This window comes from Leuresthes tenuis, unplaced genomic scaffold, assembly GCF_036924035.1.
Source record: "Leuresthes tenuis unplaced genomic scaffold, fLeuTen1.0.hap1 SCAF_24, whole genome shotgun sequence".
Classification (NCBI taxonomy): Eukaryota; Metazoa; Chordata; class Actinopteri; order Atheriniformes; family Atherinopsidae; genus Leuresthes; species Leuresthes tenuis.
In genome coordinates this window covers 4,890,387-4,908,869 of record NW_027325378.1, presented here as the reverse complement: position 1 = coordinate 4,908,869, position 18,483 = coordinate 4,890,387, and the positions used below count along the sequence as shown (strand labels likewise).

Below are 18,483 nucleotides of genomic sequence, written 5' to 3'. Positions count from 1 at the left end.
CCGTTTGGACTACTGCAATGGTTCCCGACGAAACCCTGGACGAAACCCTACAAGTCCCCCCATGGCCTGGCCCCGCCAGTACCCGTCTGACGTCCTCCATCTCCACACCACATCCCGGACTCTGCGCTCCACTGACTCCGGCCTGCTCTCCATTCCCCGCTCCAGACTCCGCACCTTTGGGGATCAGGCCTTCAGTTTCGCCGCACCCACCCTCTGGAACTCTCTGTTGTTCTTTGTTCATGTTTTTGTAAAGCGACCTTGGGTCCTTTGAAAGGCGCTATGTAAATTAAAGGTAATGTTATCTTTATTATTATTCAAGTTCACAAAAAATAGAGACAACATTTATAAGAAACAAAAATCTTTATTGTCACATATAAGACTAAACAAAATAAAAACACATTCTTCTTGCAAACCAACCTGTAATTGAAATATGTTCAACAAAAATGTTTCTAACGGTTCACTTTAAATGATCCGTTATTGATACCTATTACCTATCAAATAAATAACATTAAAAAATACAGTATTTCTTAAGAAATTTAGTTACCTAACAAAGTTTACTTTAAGTTACTGCTTATACTGACTTTTCAGTCACTTTTGAAAGCAAATGTTGTTTTAAATGAGTTAAACGGGAACTAGAATTTACTTATTGTCATAACCTCCTCTTTGCGTTCTTTTTTATCGGAGCTGCGCATGCATATTGTCAGCATTACTGGGATGAAAGCGAGGCCGTGAACCATCCCAATGAACATGACAAGGAAAAAGATCTTGAAGAATGTTCTGAAGGTGTGAAATTCAGACATGGATAATACTGACATCCCTATAACGGTGGACAAGGCACCCTGAAGTATGGGGTAACCCAGACTGGAGAGAGCATCCACAGCCTTGCCGTCTGCACTCGGCTTCTTGCTGGTGACGAAGGCGTAGGACATGTGAGCGGAGAAATCGACGGTGAAGCCGATGCAGACGGTGAAAATGATCATGGATATGGAGTCCAGACTGATATGCCAGAGCGACATGAGACCAGTCACCCCCACAGTTACTGAACCAATCGAACAAGTCACCAATAAGGCGCAGATGGGGTTAGGAATCAGCAGCAGAGAGACAAACAACATCACAGCTGTGATCACGCCCACATTTTTAATGGTGCTGCTCACCACTACATCATACTGGTCAAAGAAGATGAACTCATGGTTAAAGAACAATAAAGGTGCCACTTGGCATCTGTCTGTAATGGACTGAAGGCTTCTGAGCATTGCGACTTCCTGCTTGGCATCAGAAATATTAACAGTCTGTATTAAAAACCGGGATGCGTGGATGACATCTCCTGTGAGGTTCACGTCTTGTTTCAAAAAGGGAAATGTATAAAAAAACTGGGGAAGATTTGTAAGAAAAACATCCTTGTCATTTAGGTTTAGATGTTTTTCTTCCCCGTACGCCAAGTACGAGTCAAGCCAGGATGTAAAGATGTCCCTGTCGACAAACTGGAGCCTTGTATAGTCCTGTATGCACCCCCGCAGCTCACCTCTTTTGACATTGTCCCAGTATGGGAATTCCTCTTTCACAATGACCATAACAGATGGTCCATAATCAGAGAAATACTCCCTGTCCTTAATATTGAATGCTGTGACATGGGAGTTTTTAGCTGCCAGATCATAAAGCTCAATCCCTTGTTTAATATAGAAACACCCAAAAACACTGGCAGTCAAATATGCCACAAACAGTAAGATTACAACTCCCTTAACCCAGGGTCTGATCAAAAAGGGCCCATAGTAATCCTTAAAGAAATTACTCACTTGTTGTTTTTTCTCTGCTCCTGTGGTCTTATCATAGTTGCCCCCCACACAGCAGATGTTTATATCAGACTGGTTATCGGCTTTGTCTGATGGTATTTTCATGCAAGTAAACCAGTGCCTGTTGCTGGCCTCTCGCCTGCCGTTTAGAGCCATGAAGGCTCCAAAGAAGGTGATAGTGTAGATGTAACAGAAGATGACGGAGGTGGCGGTGTACAAGCAGAAAGACTGCACTGATGGGAAGTCGGACGTGACGCCTATGAAGAACTTGAGGACGTCCGTCAGGGCGGTGATGGTGATAGACATGACAGCTTCTTTATAAGTGTGAGCCATCCGTTTTGATACCGGGTCTGTCACGTGGCTGTGCTGCCAGTCGGCCACCATTATGAACATGTTGTTCAGACCGATCCCTAAAAAAAAAGAACGATATATGTATGAGCATCTACCCAAACATGTGGGAGGGAATATGAAAATTTAGAGTGCTTTTTTTTTACCAAGTATTAAGAAAGGAGAGTTTGCCACTGTTATAACGAACGGCACTCCGATGTAAAGCAGCAAGCCAAAAGATGAGATGACTGCCAGCCCACAGGAGACGACGCCAAAGATAGCCACCCACACCTTGTTCCTCACATTGTCCGATCTGCCATCGTGGTAAAGATAAAGGGGTGAGGCAATCACATTTATATGACTGATAAAGATAACAAGGTACTGCGAGTGTGGCCAAGTTTTTATTTTTGTAATAGACTCAGACAAATGCCACCTGAGTAACCGTGACATACTAGTTTTACAGTAATAGATAAGACTGATTTCAACTTGTTCTTGTACAGAGTGTAATGAGATGTACGTAGCATTTGAAAGGGCAAAGGTGAAAGTAAGAAGCACAGCATGAGCAAAGCAATGCCTTGCATGATGTCCAGTTTTATGTGGTGAAAGCCAATGTTATTACAGATAATAATGTATAGCACTGTACTGGAAAAGTATGTGTGGTTAGTTATAAGTAATTCAATGGGAGGTTCAGAAATGAGCAGTGCAAACATAAAAGCGAGTGCAGTAATGCCTTGTGCTGCAGTGTGAAGCTCAGCAGGCTCACAGCCTCAGTGAAGAAGCCCTTCATGAGCCAAGGCTCTCTTAAAGCCTGCTGAAGGAAAAGGAAGCAAAATCCCACGATGCAGGGTGGAACGCATCCTTGATTATGATACTTTTCAGCCAGCTCAGGCATTGTTTATGGCTAACAAACCCCAAGAGTGGGCAGCTTGGTTCTGGCTATCCATTGGACAGTTTTCAGCACAGTCAAGTACAGATCTGCAGTTAAGAAGCCTGCATCTCTGATGGTATTGGGGGGGGGGGATGTTACATTTTGAACATCTGGAAAGGCACCATCATTGCTGAAAGGTACATACAGGTTTAAGGGCAACATATGCTCCCCCATATGTTTTCCAGCGAAGGCCTTGCATATTTCAGTAAGACAAGCTAACCCACACACTGCATCTATTCCGAATGCAGGTCAAACAACTCTTTTTTTTTAAATTAGAGCAAATGCTAAACTGTTGTAAAGATGCTTCCAACTTTTTGGAGATGTGTTGATGTAGTAAGTACAAATTTAAACTGCAGTAGCTCTGCTTTGTACTTCCTTGACTGTAATTATTGAGTGTACCGCACATTATCTGCACGTCTTTCACTCAAATTGATTTACAACAGCTCACTGTGTTCTGGACTTGGCGTGCAGTCAGGATATTCCTCACTGTGTGGCAGTCACTGATCGCTTCTTACCTCAGGCAGGATAGCACCGAGATGGTGATAGCAGAGGCATAAGTGATAGCGAATAAAGGGAAGCCATCTGTGGTGTGACTGTCAATCTCCTCCTGCTTGGATTTGGAGGTGAAGTAGGACACCTAAGAGAGGGTGCAGCAGAAAGAAGCCAGTATGATTATGACTGTGTGTTTACACAAGTATGACATGACTGTGACTAAGTTACACTGAAATTAAGAGCAGTAAATTGAAAGGTGGTGAGAGCAGTCAAGTGATTTTTATTATACGTGACATACACTCGTTTTATAAACTGATGTGCAGCAGTAGGTCACACAGTGTAACAATCCACCCATATTTAGAGGGATTTATAAGGGCACATTTGCTTTAATAAATGTCATTACTCCTTTAATAATATGTCACAGTTAATGTATCAACTTCAGGTGGTGTCTGACAGACTTTTCTGTGTCAGTGCAATCACTTTGGATAACAGCGTCTGTGTTTCCAGAAACATCTGAGAATACATCCACTTGGTGGATTTTTGCTATATTTAGATTATAGATAAATAAGAGGAGGTTCAGACTCTTAACAAGCTAAATTTCTCGATTAAACCCAAAGTATATTTCTAGGTTATGGAAAAATGGACACAATAACAGCAGACTGCAGCTTCTCTGGGTTATAGGTTCACATGAGAGCAGAGAGCAAACGCTATAAAACAGAGGGAGAGGAATTTCTCCAGTGTGGCCGACATTGGAGGCTAACTGGTATTTTTCCACTATCTTATTTGTTTAGGTACGGTTTGTTCTTGTTTGGAGAGAATAAAGACACTTGGCTCTCTCCTGAATATAATAATCTCTTGTCATTAAACAACAAAAGGGCTCCAGATTGATACAATGCCTTATAACTCCTTTGATTAGATTAGTGGCTTCAAAGTGGACTTTTCCACTCACATCGAGCTGCCAGGAGTTCCAGCCTTTTACTTTTCAATAGCTCCTGGATCTCAAGTGTAAAATGTTGCAGTGAGTGTGTTGAATGTGTGAAACAAGGAGAAAATTACTGTCATTTTTGCATTGCTTTGAGTTTGTTTTGCATCTTGTGTTTTGAGACTAAATCCAGCGCTTGTTGGCCAAAGTGTTGCACTCAAATAGAAAATGCATGAAACATTAAAACCATGAAACAAAGCTACGGTAAAATCCAACTCCTCAGAGTGAATTAAAAGCCAAGGTAGAAGTAACTCACTAACCCTCTGAGAACTATAACTGATCTGCTGACCTGAGAGAACATGACACTAAATCACACAAAACTTGTGTTTAATATGACTTACTGATGAAAAAAATAGTGTAGTTACAAAAAAGAGACAAAAGACACAATTGTTTTGATAATGTGGTGAAATTTTTGCAATATTCTGATCATTTAGTTGAAACTTCACATGGTCCTCTCGTCTTGTTGTGGACATAGCATCTATCTGGGGTCATTTTGTTGTTGTTTGTCTTTTTGTGGTAATTTCAAGTCTCTTTAAGCCCTGGGCACAGATGGGGACGGGGGCTACATGACCATCCTTAAGGCGGCAAACATCGCCGATAAAACCGATTATTAATGTTCCCTTATTTTGACTAATTTACATTGCAGCGTGCATTGAGAGCCACAACTCTGTGCTACAACTAGTGATGCGTTCAATTTATACACAGATGTCGGAATGTCCTAAATCCAAGTTTTTAAAAAAAATCTGAACCCCATGTGAAGTCGGATCCGGATAAGAAAGTCAGATTAATGTCACCAGCCCTACATATAAGTCATACTATTTTCTTTTTTGCTTGTTTGTAAGGCTGGGATGCGCTGGGAGTACTCAACTTTGGGGTCACATTGTGCTAAGTTCCAAGTTTCGTTGTAAATGAACGCACCAAAGGGACGACTGTCACTCCCCAGGGTCCTAAAGACAGACATGTGTCAGTGCTGGAGCGGATGATTTCAATTCAAGAAAAAAAGAAACAAAATGAAGAAACAAAACACAATAGGAGCGGGTAGGCCTTTGTTTAACAGTGTTCATTGTTGTTTATCCATGAGCTCAAATAATTCTACAATGGCTTTTTAGTGCAAACTATCGGCCCATGTGGTATTACAAAAGTAACTACTTGAGCGCCAGTTAATGCCAGCTTGGTCCCCCGAGTTCAAAAATCCCATCTGCGCCCCTGCTTTAAGCTAAGTATGGTTTTTATCTTTTTGTGATGTTTTCTGCATCCTTTTCAGAATTTTTGAGTCTCCTCTGGATTGTTCTGACTCTTCTCACAAGGTGCAAAATCCCCATTTTACTTTTTTGTGTTTGTTTCATATTGTTCTTTGGTGTTTTGTGTTGTTTTGGGATTTCTTTGTGACTATTTTGCATCAGTTTGATGTTGATTTAAGTGTATTCTACCGTCATACATTGTAAATCACTTTATGTTTGACTATAATGTAAGCCGGGTGGACAACTGTAGGTTTAGGTAATTTATATCAGCATCTCGTAAAAAATTAAGTGATAAAAAGAAAATAAAGACCAGTTTTTGGAGTAAAAAGGGTTGCTGTAACCCTGCTACATTAATTCAGTCTGACCTTTCACATACATCTAATACCACTGAACTTAATTTACAAGCATTGCTCATCATTATTGCTTTGAGCGTCACGGAAAACACACCTTCCCTGGATCGAGTTTATTTAGCGGGTGATGTTTGGCCATTTCACATTTAAAGTACCAACTTGTGTTAAAATGTAGACCCTCAGTGATCCGCTGCACAGCCGACAATGGGGCTGTTAGTCAGAAAATGCTGTTTTATGCTGAGACATTACACTTATCTGCTTTTATTTCTGGCTCCATTCACTGTTAATTCTTTAATCTGCACAACTTCAAGAGCAGTGTTGGGATCTCAGTATCTCAGCATATTATTGTGACTGTAGAATAGAGAAATTTCACAGCAGTCCAGCATGACAGATTTATTAATATGAATGACGCGGTCAAAGCTAACAATGTTATCAGTAGCAGCTACTGTCCCAGACAAGCATAGACTGATATGCATGACAGAGAGACAGAGTTTTTATCTTTAAAAATCTGCATTCAGGCGAATCATTTTGGCTTTTTTGTGCAGTTCTAAGAAATTTGTCTTAAGTCCGAATGAGTTTTGGATTTTGAGAGACCAAGTGAGCATTGCAGACACCTTGCTGTTTTAAGGAGCTCTATGATGATGTTGCAGGGAAACTAATCTATGCTTTTGTGAACATTTGACCCTAATTCTCTTTATTTGAAATATTTAATTTGTCTTTCAAATAAGAAACGGGTGTCCCCTGAAACCCTTTCAGAAATCTGCCAAAGCCTGATTTATTTATTTATTTTTTTGTATAAAATGCTTCAGCTTTAAAAAAGAAAACAATATGTGAATGAATAAAATGTGAGCGGGATACATACGTCAAGGTGTTCGGTGTCCACCTCATCAGACAGGAGCGCTTTAAATCTTCTCAGCCACATTTTTGTGACCTCAGCAGTGCTTTCATGATCATCCAAGTAGTAGTAGAGCCTCACAGCCTTAGCACTTCTGACGGTGCTCTTGAGATCTGTATCAACTCCGCCAAGCACAAAACCCAGAAACACTGATGTGGATTTGTGCACATGTTCTGGATACGCGATGCTGGTTCCATTGGCTTTAGCAGAGCCGATGATATCCAGGATGATGTTTGAGACACATTCTCCGTTGGTTTTGGCACACAGCTCGTTGAATCCCAGCCGCCCGTTGTCCACGGTGATGTTGAGGATGTTATTGTTGAGCTGGATGAGGTCTTCAAAGAAAGAACTTTCAAGTACATTGTTGTTGATCGTTGACACGGCAATGATGGATGCATACATGCCCTTGTGATACAGCCTATCTTCAGAAAACATGGAGTCATCACAGGGAAAGTTTTCTCTCACAAAAGCTCTTGTTACCTTCGAGGGTCCTTTCGTGGGGGTGAATTGCCGTTCGAGATCATTGTCCTCCCTGTCCCTGATAAAAACGAAGCCTCCGCCGAGCGCCGCTGAGATGAAAATAGGAATAACAAAGAAATAAAGAGGACAGGAGCCTACTGTCGATCCAAGTTTTTCAAAAAAGGCAGATAGAGGCTTTGACAAGCAGTCTGTGCGCCTCCAACCCATCTTGAGTAAAGCAAGTCGAGACTCTTTGCACAGACGTGATTAAACTGCACTCTTATAAAGGCTGAGGGTTACAGCACCTAACAAACACACCCTCTTTGGAAAGCCCAAAGGACGCTTGATAGTGAGCCTTTCCGAGCAAAACACTAGGAGAAAATTGGTGTTTATGGTGCTTCCTACCGTAAAAATAATAAAGAGGACTCTTCAAATGATAAAACAGGAATGAGTGAGGCAACAAGAAGCCCGGGAATAAGTGTGACTTTTTATCACACACAGTAAATCTCTGGCATCGTATTTTATTACTTTACAACTCACATATTTACAGAAGGGGCCATCGGTACAGTACGACCAAATATATTTCATCTGTGCTTTTAATGAAGGCACTGAATCAATTCCGACCCAAAACAATATCATAAAGCCATTAAAAAGTATTGCATACGTTGGAAGTCAGAGTTCAACTACAGCTGTGTAGAAACGGTGACACATAGAATCAATTTTCACTCCTGTTCTCTACAATAAAACCAGGAAATTCTTTTGTAAAATCCTTCTCCTGAACAATTTGTGGCATTTATTGAGGGTTTGCTCGACTAAATGTATTAAACAGTGCGCTTCTACACTGTATATCAGTCATTTCTCACCAAAGCCTCTCTTTATCTTTATTTGTTCTGGATCTATTCATCCTCTACATGGATCTGTCACTACCTGAGATGTTGACCTTCATCCCAAAACATCTTATTTTCCCCAAAGTCTGAGAAAAAAAGGCCGTTCGTGCTCAAAATCTCCATTGCTTGTGTTTTTTTTCTGCCCGTTCTGATTCCAGTGGTTAATAACGGCCATTTTGTCAGGACCTTGTAGTATTGAAGACGAACACAGAAGTAAGCCTTTAGTATGAGTATATATATAATATACATATATTATATTATATAATCAATATAATCCAATAAACCAAACTAACACGGGAAAGTTGGCAGCTTTAACCAAACTGCAACCCTTTGCAGGATCTAACTGAGAAACTCTGATGCCTGAGCTTAACTAAACAGCAAGGAACACCTAAAGTAAACAAAATATTTGTGCCAAACTGGTCTCAACCCGTAGCTTTCACAATGGAGAGAAAACACATTTAAACCCGTGTTTGCTTTTCTTTTTCTCACAGTCAGTAACCAGAGTGCATGACCGTAGATGAGGGAGGGAAACTAGGCTGAGCTTTGAATGGTACAGCAGCTGCATTGCTACACATGTTGCTTCCAACTTGCTGGAGACATCGAGGGCATGAGTCACATTTAAGCATTTTAAAGGTGTGGTTTAAGTAGCAGGTTGAGGGGCTTAAAGAAGGATCAAATGCAGAAAGATGTTTGGAATCCAGAAATATCTGTCCTTAATTCCTGCCTTCATCCTGAATCAATTTGACTTTGGTTTCTCAGCCTTTTGGAGTGAGAGTCCGAGACGGTCAGTCTTACACCTCCGAGCCGTCCTTTCGTTTAACCTCCGTCAGTCAGCTGTCAGACGGAGACAAGCCGAGTCCTCCGAGGCGAGGCTCATATCTCATTTCACACATCCATCTCAAGGGTAATTGATTTTTGATTCTGTGAGTAAAATGGATTTTGTTTGCTTCATCTAAGAGAGGATCCTGGCAGATGGTAGCCAGAAACCTGATGGAAGCATCAGTTAAATACAATCTCTTCCAGGACCCTTCAGTCATTTTCCTCACCTTGAATTGAATCATTGCTTTTAGTCTGCGGGCTCATCAAAGACAGTTAACAGGGGGAAGGCACTAATGTGTGTCGTTCAGCCATGAGTTTGCATCAAAATGCAAATGAGTTCAATCCCTACACCAACAACAGTCATCTGCAGGTGGCGAGCTCCTGCTGACGCGTTCATTAACTGTTCTCTTCTCTCCCTCGTTTACCTCACAATGTCTTCGGTAATTAGATGGGAAGCCTCTGGTGAACACGATGTTAAGATGTGCCAGCTGATTGTTCTGCATTTGCTTTCAGAGAGAGAAAACTTTCATCACAGAGAATAAAGACTTCCCGAGGCAGTAAGACTCTTGATAAGGTAACAGGGAAAAGACAACGACGCACGAATGCACAGTTTTACAGTCAATCTTAACCGCAACATAAATTATCATAAATCCAGCCAAAGCCAAGACAGTGTTTTGAAGACATTAGGAGAAAGTGACACTGAAAAATAGGTCAAGAAATGTGTTGTTTCCTTGTTTTAGTAAAGCAAATTTCTTTGATTTCTGTGCGATTTAATTATGATTTGACCAAAAGAGTCACAGTAAAAAATGTTTAGACTTCATTTTTTAATACAAAGATCATTTCATGTGTCAGAAAACATGTTAAAGCCCTTTTTCAGAAGCTAGTAAAACTTAATTTAATCTAATTTGTTTTTGTATCTTGTTTTGAGTCTGAAACCACGTTCTCATGAGGCAGTGAGATGGAGTAATTAAAGAGAGCAAAAGCCAACTAGCGTTGCCAGGTTTGCTCATTTTTGGGGACTTTGGGTTTGTCTTTTCAAAGGTTGCTCACAAATTAAATGTCAAGGGATGGATTAAAAAGACTGTAGTACAGCGACACTGATGACAGCTTTCTGAAAAGTTAATAGATTCTTAGATTTAAAATGCTGGCAGCAGCTGTGCAAAATAACTAATGAAAATGAACTGGGTGCAGTTGTTTTCTGGTTAACATTGGACCAATTTGTGAGCAAACCACTTGGAATCCTCCTGAAGCCCCTGATTAGCCACTCCAGCATTTGTCTAAAGAGTAAACTTGCCTAGTTTGTCTTCCTCGGGACCCGCTTGCTACACCGTGCACGCTGCAAATATGCACGCTCAAATACTGTTTGGCTAGTTTCTTCATGTTGCCAAGGACTGAGTGGGTGAAATATGGCATAATATTCAATCTCTAATGGGTACAATTCAAAAGCAGAGCACAGTCTGTCTCACATCCATCAGTTCCATTGACCACATCAGTGAAATCATTGTATCTACTTGGAGACAAATGAAGACAAAACTGAGATCATTCTGTTTGGTAGCAAAGAGAAGAGGGTCAGCGTTGGTAAATACCTTGAGACTTACAATCACTGACCAAGTTCGTAACTTTGGAGTGTTGATAGACTCAGATCAGCCACATCAAAGCTGTCACCGAGGCAGTTTTTTACCAACTCAGAAACATTAACAGAATTAAAGGTTTTCTCTCCCAGAAAGACCAGGAGAAACTCATTCATGTATCCATCTCCAGTAGACTCCATTACTGTAATGGTCTTTTTTAACTGGACTTCCCAAAAAGAGCATTAAACATCTGCAGCTCATCCAGAACGCTGCTGCTAGAGTTTTAACCAGGACTCAGAGATCTGAAAACATCACACCAATTTTAAAATCTTTACTCTGGCTTCCAGTCAGTCTCAGAATAGACCTGCTGATGGTTTACAAATCCCAGAACGATTTAGGCCCAAAATACATCTGTGATATGTTCAGAGAATATAAACCTAGCAGAGCTCTTAGATCCAAGGACTCAGGTCAGCTGGTCCAGTCCAGAGTCCAGACTAAACCTGGAGAAGCAGCATTTAGCTGTTATGCTGCAAACAAGTGGAACAAACTGCCAGAGGAGATTAAACCGTCACCAAATGTAGACATTTTTAAATCCAGCTTAAAAACATTTCTTTTCTCATGTGTCTATGCATGAAATCTGCAGGATTTCTTTTAACATAGAGACTGTTGCTTGTTTTTAATCATTTTAATTGTCTTTATATTCCTTTATGCATTTTTAATGCTTCTTCCGCTCCCTGCTGCAATGCTTTTATTTTATGTAAAGCACTTTGAATTGTTTTGTACATGAAATATGCTACAAATAAACTTGGCTTGACTTGGGATCAAGACATTAAAATGCACTTATTGTTTGAAATGGTTTTAAATGTAGTTGATGAGCTTCCTTTTTGGCTTGTTTTCATCAAACTGGCCACTTGTTTCCTCGCATAAGATCTGGTGACACTGAAGCCAGCCTACAAATAGGCCTGAAATGATCTATTCACCTTGGACTAGCTAACCCCTCTGCTTTCTTTGGGTGCCAGAATCGGGTTGTTTACAACGACAACACATCAGCAGAGCAAGCGGAGCCAGCAGCTCATCACAGAGGTTTAAAGGCTGCGTGCCCAGAGAACCAAAGCTTCAGGAGTAACTTCTGCCTGTGAAGGCCCTGATAATTAATCTTGTGCAGAGCCAACGTGAAGGAGAATTGTGAATTACAAGCAACACGCACATCATGTTACACTTGGTAGTTTGATAAACTTTTACTGAGGACAGCTGGGATGAATGGATGCATCAATACACCTCAGCCGAGGGGAGTGTCTCCCTCTCTGGTCCACTTTTTAAAATCAGGGCAGTGGGTCCTGAGGACCAGGGTTGAAGAACACTGCTCTATAATCTTGAACCATCTGTATCCGTCAGAGTCGGGAGGAACAAGGAGACAAGGTAAGTGCACAAACCTTTTCTTTGTCAATAAATGCTCTGGTGACAGCTGGCCAAATTACCACAAGGATGGCAAAAGACTGATGCTCCTGCCGCTCCTTAAGAAGGGTTCTTGATGATGGTAGATGCACAACAGGTGTGACAGCAGACAGCCACCAGACTCCGCCCAGGTAACCGGGGAAACCTGCTCACCCAGCCTGAAACTAAAGAAAACACCTCCAAGCCAAGTCAGATCATGACAATATTTTATAAATGATACTCTTTCCCTGAACTATTTCAAACCCAGTTTTGGCATTAAGCTGCAAGGTTACGAGTCACGTCATTTCAAAATTACGTTTGTTTAAAAGATGTATTCTTCAAAGAAATGACACTAAGAAATTAGGTAAATCTTTCACGGTTCAGCTGACAAATCAAGTGAGCTTACCATGCTTGCCAGGGTACCTCCTACATGCAAGTTGAAGCTTATCTGATGGTCATAGCTGACGTCACTGATTGGCAGCAGCAGGAAATGTCCACCTCCAGCTTTGTGCATCCAGTTTTCAGCATGCACATGCAGAGATCTGTCAACAGCAGACACCCCCCCCCTCTGGCATCAGAAAACAGACAACTCAACTCACTTTCTTAGGATTTTCAGACCTGATTTGATTGCTTCAATCATTTGCGTTTGGCTGACTGCTCGTGATGCATTTTTCTGTGATGTGACAAAGTCAGAATGCAGGTTTCTCTTTGCTTTACTGAGACATTAAAGGAAAAAGCTCGTCTGCAAACTGGATTTCTGACTTTTATCCACAGTAGAATCAGTTTTCTAGTTTTTCAGTTCTTCATCAGTCAGTATTTCACTGCTTCCTAATAATGATGATGACTATAGAGAGCTGCTGGGCCTGGGTTAATATTAAACTCCATTAAGACTGATTTCCAACCCAAACACTTGCAGTTGTGTCTTAACGGAGGTGGGTGAGTGTTTTTGTCAGTTTCAGTATATGATGCCAACATTTTTTCATTTTATTTTGCCAAGATGGACAAAGCTTAATGGTTCTTCCTGTGGGGATTATTTTTTGGCTGAGCCCTGAGGCTTCTGAAACAGCATTTGTTCAAACCATCAACAGACAGAACAACTACACTGAACCAATGCTAATGACTGTCTCTGCAGGATAGTTTAAAGCTGAATGGATTGGACTGACTGTACAGAAAAGAAATTCCTTCCATGTCTACATGAAACTATGAGAAGGAAGGGGTCTTAGCTGTATCAGGAGAGAATACCAAGGCCAAAAACTATCTAAAACCTGAATATCAAGGATTTATAAAGACAATTACTGTTAAAACTTTGCTCATGCAGTCTGCAGCAGTGAAAGGCACAGCCTCACGCTTTCACTTAAATATTTGTTCATGTTCTCAGTCCAGACGTATTCCCTCTTTTTTCATGTACTTGGATGAAAAGTTTGTGTTCGTTGCTTCTTTACAACCTAAAAAATCTGGAATTTGGTGCTGGAATGATGCACATGACCATCGATCATGAGACCTGGGTTCGTCCCGTCCTCACCCACCACCATGAACCATGAACTCAGAAAAACGTCACTGTTTCACAGTTTCCTGGTGAAAATGTTGTGTTTTTGGAACAGCAACGACACATTTTTCATGAGACTTCTAATTTATAATGAAACGTAGGGACACTGACATCATTTAATCATTTAGGTGATAAAAACTAGATGCAGGCATTTGAAGAAAAACACATAAAACGCACATTTTTGTTCAAACAAACTCCTTGGTTCAGTTGAGTCAACATGTGGAGGTGAAACAAAGTCTGGAGAGTTGGGTCCTGTGAGGAACTGTTGTATACTTTGTATATATCGACATGATTATAGGCATGTTTTACTGGCTGTTATCGCTTTTGTTATCATTTGCTGCTCAGTTTGGTTAGGTTTAGGACACAAAACTAGGTCGTGGTTTTGGAAGAAAAACACAAATATCATTTAGTTTTGGCATCATAAAATTATTAGGCTCATAAAGACCGTTTTGGAGGGATACATCAATGCTCGGTTACCCTGGTAACTAAAACAGAGGAGGAGGAGTATGTTTAGTCCCTGCATGGGACTGTTTGCTTATTTATGAGCATTATCTCCCCCTCCCTCTGGATTTCTACAGGGCTCTTTGGAAATAGTGGGATCCCAGTCCTAATGCTGCACCATAATATGTGCCATTTGAATCCAAACCCCTAACTTTTGTCCCATCCTTAGTTTTCCTAAAAGACTCACCTACCGTTGACTTTGTGTTGTTGGGGTTCTGCTTTCATCTTCCTTTGTTAATGTCACTACTTTGGTTAATTCGAGCTAACTACGGGAGCTCTTGTAACTGTGAGAGAAAGTATCACATTTTTGTGGTCCAATCACAGCTCTGCAAATATCTTGTGAGACAGCTATTTGCCTCACATAGCTCTAAATTTGTGTTCCTGACGTTTAGCTTCATCTATTGTTCAAAAACTATTTACCTGTGATGTACGAATTGTACACGAGGCTGCACAGTGTGTCCTATCATATGATTTATGAGGACTGACTTGTCAACCTTTAGAGCTCTTTGCTGCCAGTTTGAGGATGTAACAACTCCCTGCATTCATATTATATTAGATTTTGAATTAGTAATGTTCTATGTTTAGCTTCGTAGGATCTCGTAGTCAAAATCTCACCAATTCATGACTTTGTGGTAGATTTCTACAGAAAGAAAAGAGGCTGAGCTGAAGAGCTGGAACTTAAATGAACCTGCTTCATGTGATCTCCTTTCCAAGGTCCTCCAAAGTGTTAATTTCCTCTTCTCTCCTTTCTATTTCTCTCCACAGTGAAAGAGCAGTTTCCATTATGCCACAGGTTCACATTAAGGAGATGGAAACAGGATGGAACCTGCAATTATCCCTGCTCATCCAGCCGTGGGTCACTAGGTGCTGTGCAACAGCTGGCTCTCTCCTTCCCATCGCCACTCACACACACACATTCATGCAGCTGCACATCGGCCTCCTCCTCCAGACTTTAACCACCGATTCTTCACATTCACCTGCCAAGTAGCTTGATTAATAAGGCCAATGTTCACACTGAAGCACACCGCAGACACAGGGGGATGTGAAAGGAAAGTGCTCAGCGTTGGTGCAAAGAAGCCTACAATATGCAACCATGTACTTTGTAATATATTCATGCACAGCAGTAAAGTCGTCAGCAACACTATGATTTAGGCACAACATCGTTGTAAGATTACGTTCCAAGTGGAATTTAATTCTTGCATTGTTTTTTTCAGCTGCTTGGGATCGATTCTAACAAAATGTATATGACATTATCCCCCTTTTATATTTAAGGAATCAATAAGTAGCAAAAGCTAAAGTCTTGGGGAGACAAATCAAATATAACTGTAAAGCAAAATAAGGGTTTCATTAAATTAAAATTAACATCAGTACTAAGTCCATCACATTACTAGTTTAAATTGAATTAAACCAGTTTTTCCCCCCATTTTTACACACTTAAATATAAATATTTCAGGAAAAACATGAAAAATAAAATCTTTGTACAACCATTTTTTTTCTTGCTTACAAACATACTATTGATTAATTAATCAATGAATTGATAGACTTCATCAAAGCCAGACTCAGAATCATTTACAAATCAACAATTGCTTGTGGGGAGTCATAACTACCTCATACGTGATTAATTCTTGTGTGTCAGACAGATACTATTTGGATGGCTGTGCATGAGGGGATGAGTGAGTACATTACAGCTTGGTTATGAGATAGAAGCAACTATGGGGTAATAATCTGTTAATAAAGATGTAATAATTAGGCAATTATGACGTAATTTAGCAATGCAGTAGGTAAATTAGGTTAATAATAGTCCAATAACCTAAATTTACTGGATGACCGGTGGCCAAAAAAACAATAGAAAAGATGAAGGGAAACAAATTTAAAAACGGCAACAACAATGCAGAACTATTTTCTACACTAATTCTGTAGCATTGATACAATTGATGTAGTAATGATAATGATATGGTAACTTGCTTAATTATAGTATATATAGAACAATATTTTCATTATATTTTAGGTTACAGCCTACCATTAAAAATCAAATCCCTTGTGATCTATAATTCTTTTAATACCTGGTCATACATGGTAACTGCCTAATTATTACATCTTTATTACCAGAATATTACCCATTCACTACTTTCTTATTACCAAGATGCTTTGTAAAGTCCAAACTTCATTCAACACACCTCAAACAAAGAGTTCGGAGCTGTTTTGATATGTTTGACCGATACTGAATTAGGCATAATAAAGTCAGAAGACTGTGTAGCATAAGAAAAGTAATGTGTTGTTTGATCATTAAAGCATGCAAACCTATTCTAGTAGTAAAACCTCCAAATTAACATGATATAGTTTTTAAAAGGAAGGAGAAGAAAGAAATCACAGATTTTTTTTTTTAAATGCCCCATTAAATATGAAACCAAATTCTACTGGAAAGCCAAAAAACACAGTTTATGGATAAATTAAATCTGGACTAATGCAGTCAAGTTAAATGTTCGTAATTTAGGAGGCTAACAGCATGAGCATTCACCTTAAACTGATATTTGATAAACTTTTGATTCTCAGCTGTGTACAGAATAAAAGACTTAATTCAGACTGAAGTGCATGGAGGGGCTGTGTCAGTTTGAGGCTTGCCTTACAGTTGTTAAAGAACAGTAGATATAAAGCTTTCAACATAAGACAAGACAAACAAGCAGTCTTTGATGCAGCGGCCTGCTGGCTGGTGAAGAAATCCTTGAGGTCCTCGGGTTCTAACTTTGAGCATCCCTTCATGGCCGAAGCATTGCTCAGGCCGACTCCCAGCTCTGTCACCCCGCGTCACGCCTGTCTTCTTTCGCCCAGGATGAGATGCCTCTGGCCCACACAGCGTGACGTGACATGCCCCAACACCCAGGGGGAAGAGGAAGGGAAGAGCTGCTCAGTGCTCCGGTCCTTGCAGTTTATCTAAAGCGGCCACGTTTTCGGGCTAAACTGAGTTGTTGCAGTCTGAATTTCAGCCTATTGTAAAGATATTAAACTGAATTAAGATTATCAGCACATAAATGAATTAAATCTCTCTTAATGAGGCTCCATTGCTTTATCTTTTAATACAAAAGAGTCTTCCACAGTGTTGACCAGAAATGTTCTAATGTTTAGTTTTCTAATTGAGGAAATGGGATCCTAAACTATTTTTGTCCTGATGTTAGAACAGTTTGACACATCCATATCTTACTTTCTCCCTGGGCTCCTCCTACTGCTCTGGAGTAGATGGGGCACAGTGGTCCAAAGACCATATGACCCATGCACCAAACATAAACCAGCAACCTTTGAATCAGAAGCTGATGACAGTCATTTACTGTACTTGTCAGGAGGTCAACTGATAATGTTTGAATTAGCTCTAATTTGATTTTTTTATTCCGTGAATATTAAATGTTAAGATTAAAGACAGTTTTGGGAGCAGTAAATGTATGATGGGGATAGTCAGAAAATATTTGGCTTTATGGTGCAGTCATCAGATATTACAGTTCTGTCTTGATCCACCCTTCAGTTCTTAATGTTTCAGTTCCAAGAAGCCAGACTTTTTTTGTAGTCTTTGAAAACCCCGCACAGAGACTGGATAGCTCCGTCAGTAGAGCATCAGACTTTTAATCTGAGGGTCCAGGGTTTAAGTCCCTGTTCAGGCAATGACAGTTTAATATTACATGAAATTGTTACTTGATGTCTGTGGATAGGTGGTGTGGTTAATCCTTCAAATCCTGACCCTTACATTCTCATAGAAACAGATGCCATATACACTGGAGCAGTTGGCAGCCATTCAGGCAAGCCATGCCTTGCTCTCAGGCATGACAAGGAGGTGAGCTGTCAGTTCACCAATCTCTTGAGCGGTGAGAGTGGGAATCGGACCGCCTTCATGTTATTGGACGACCCACACTCAATAAATAAATCAAATCCAGCAAAGACCTGACACAGGACCTGACACAGGACCTGAAAGTTGCATCTGGACCTTCAGTTGGCCCAAACCTCATCAGAAATGGTCTCCAGGGAAGGGTGGCTGTCAAGAAGCCATTCTTAAGTAAGGGAAACGGGGAGAAAAGGCTGAGCTATGCCAAATGACACAAGAAGTGGACTGAAAATCAGTGACAACAGGTCTTATGGAGGGATGAATCCTCCCCAGAGCCCGGACCTCAACATTATTGAAGCAGTGTGGGATCATCTGACAGAGAACGGAACAAAAGGCAGCCGACATCCAAAGAAGAGCTTTGGGATGTCCTTCAAGAAGCCTGGAGAACTATTC

The 18,483-nt window shown here is 40.6% G+C and overlaps 2 protein-coding genes and 1 non-coding gene across 3 annotated transcripts in view; 1 reads left to right on the top strand and 2 right to left on the bottom strand.

Annotated features, from left to right (window-relative positions):
- Positions 1-18,483, bottom strand: part of LOC140284746 (apolipoprotein D-like) — a 251,193-nt gene that overhangs the window by 114,647 nt on the left and 118,063 nt on the right. The window lies entirely within an intron of this gene.
- Positions 633-7,692, bottom strand: LOC140285010 (patched domain-containing protein 3-like). Its single transcript, XM_072379067.1, has 4 exons — positions 6,973-7,692; positions 3,561-3,682; positions 2,285-2,430; positions 633-2,200 (listed from the first exon to the last, which is right to left on the bottom strand). Exons 1-4 carry the CDS (start codon positions 7,690-7,692, stop codon positions 633-635), a joined length of 2,556 nt encoding a protein of 851 aa, XP_072235168.1.
- trnak-uuu (transfer RNA lysine (anticodon UUU)) lies at positions 17,800-17,872 on the top strand. The gene has a single exon. It is a non-coding gene; the product is annotated as a tRNA-Lys (tRNA).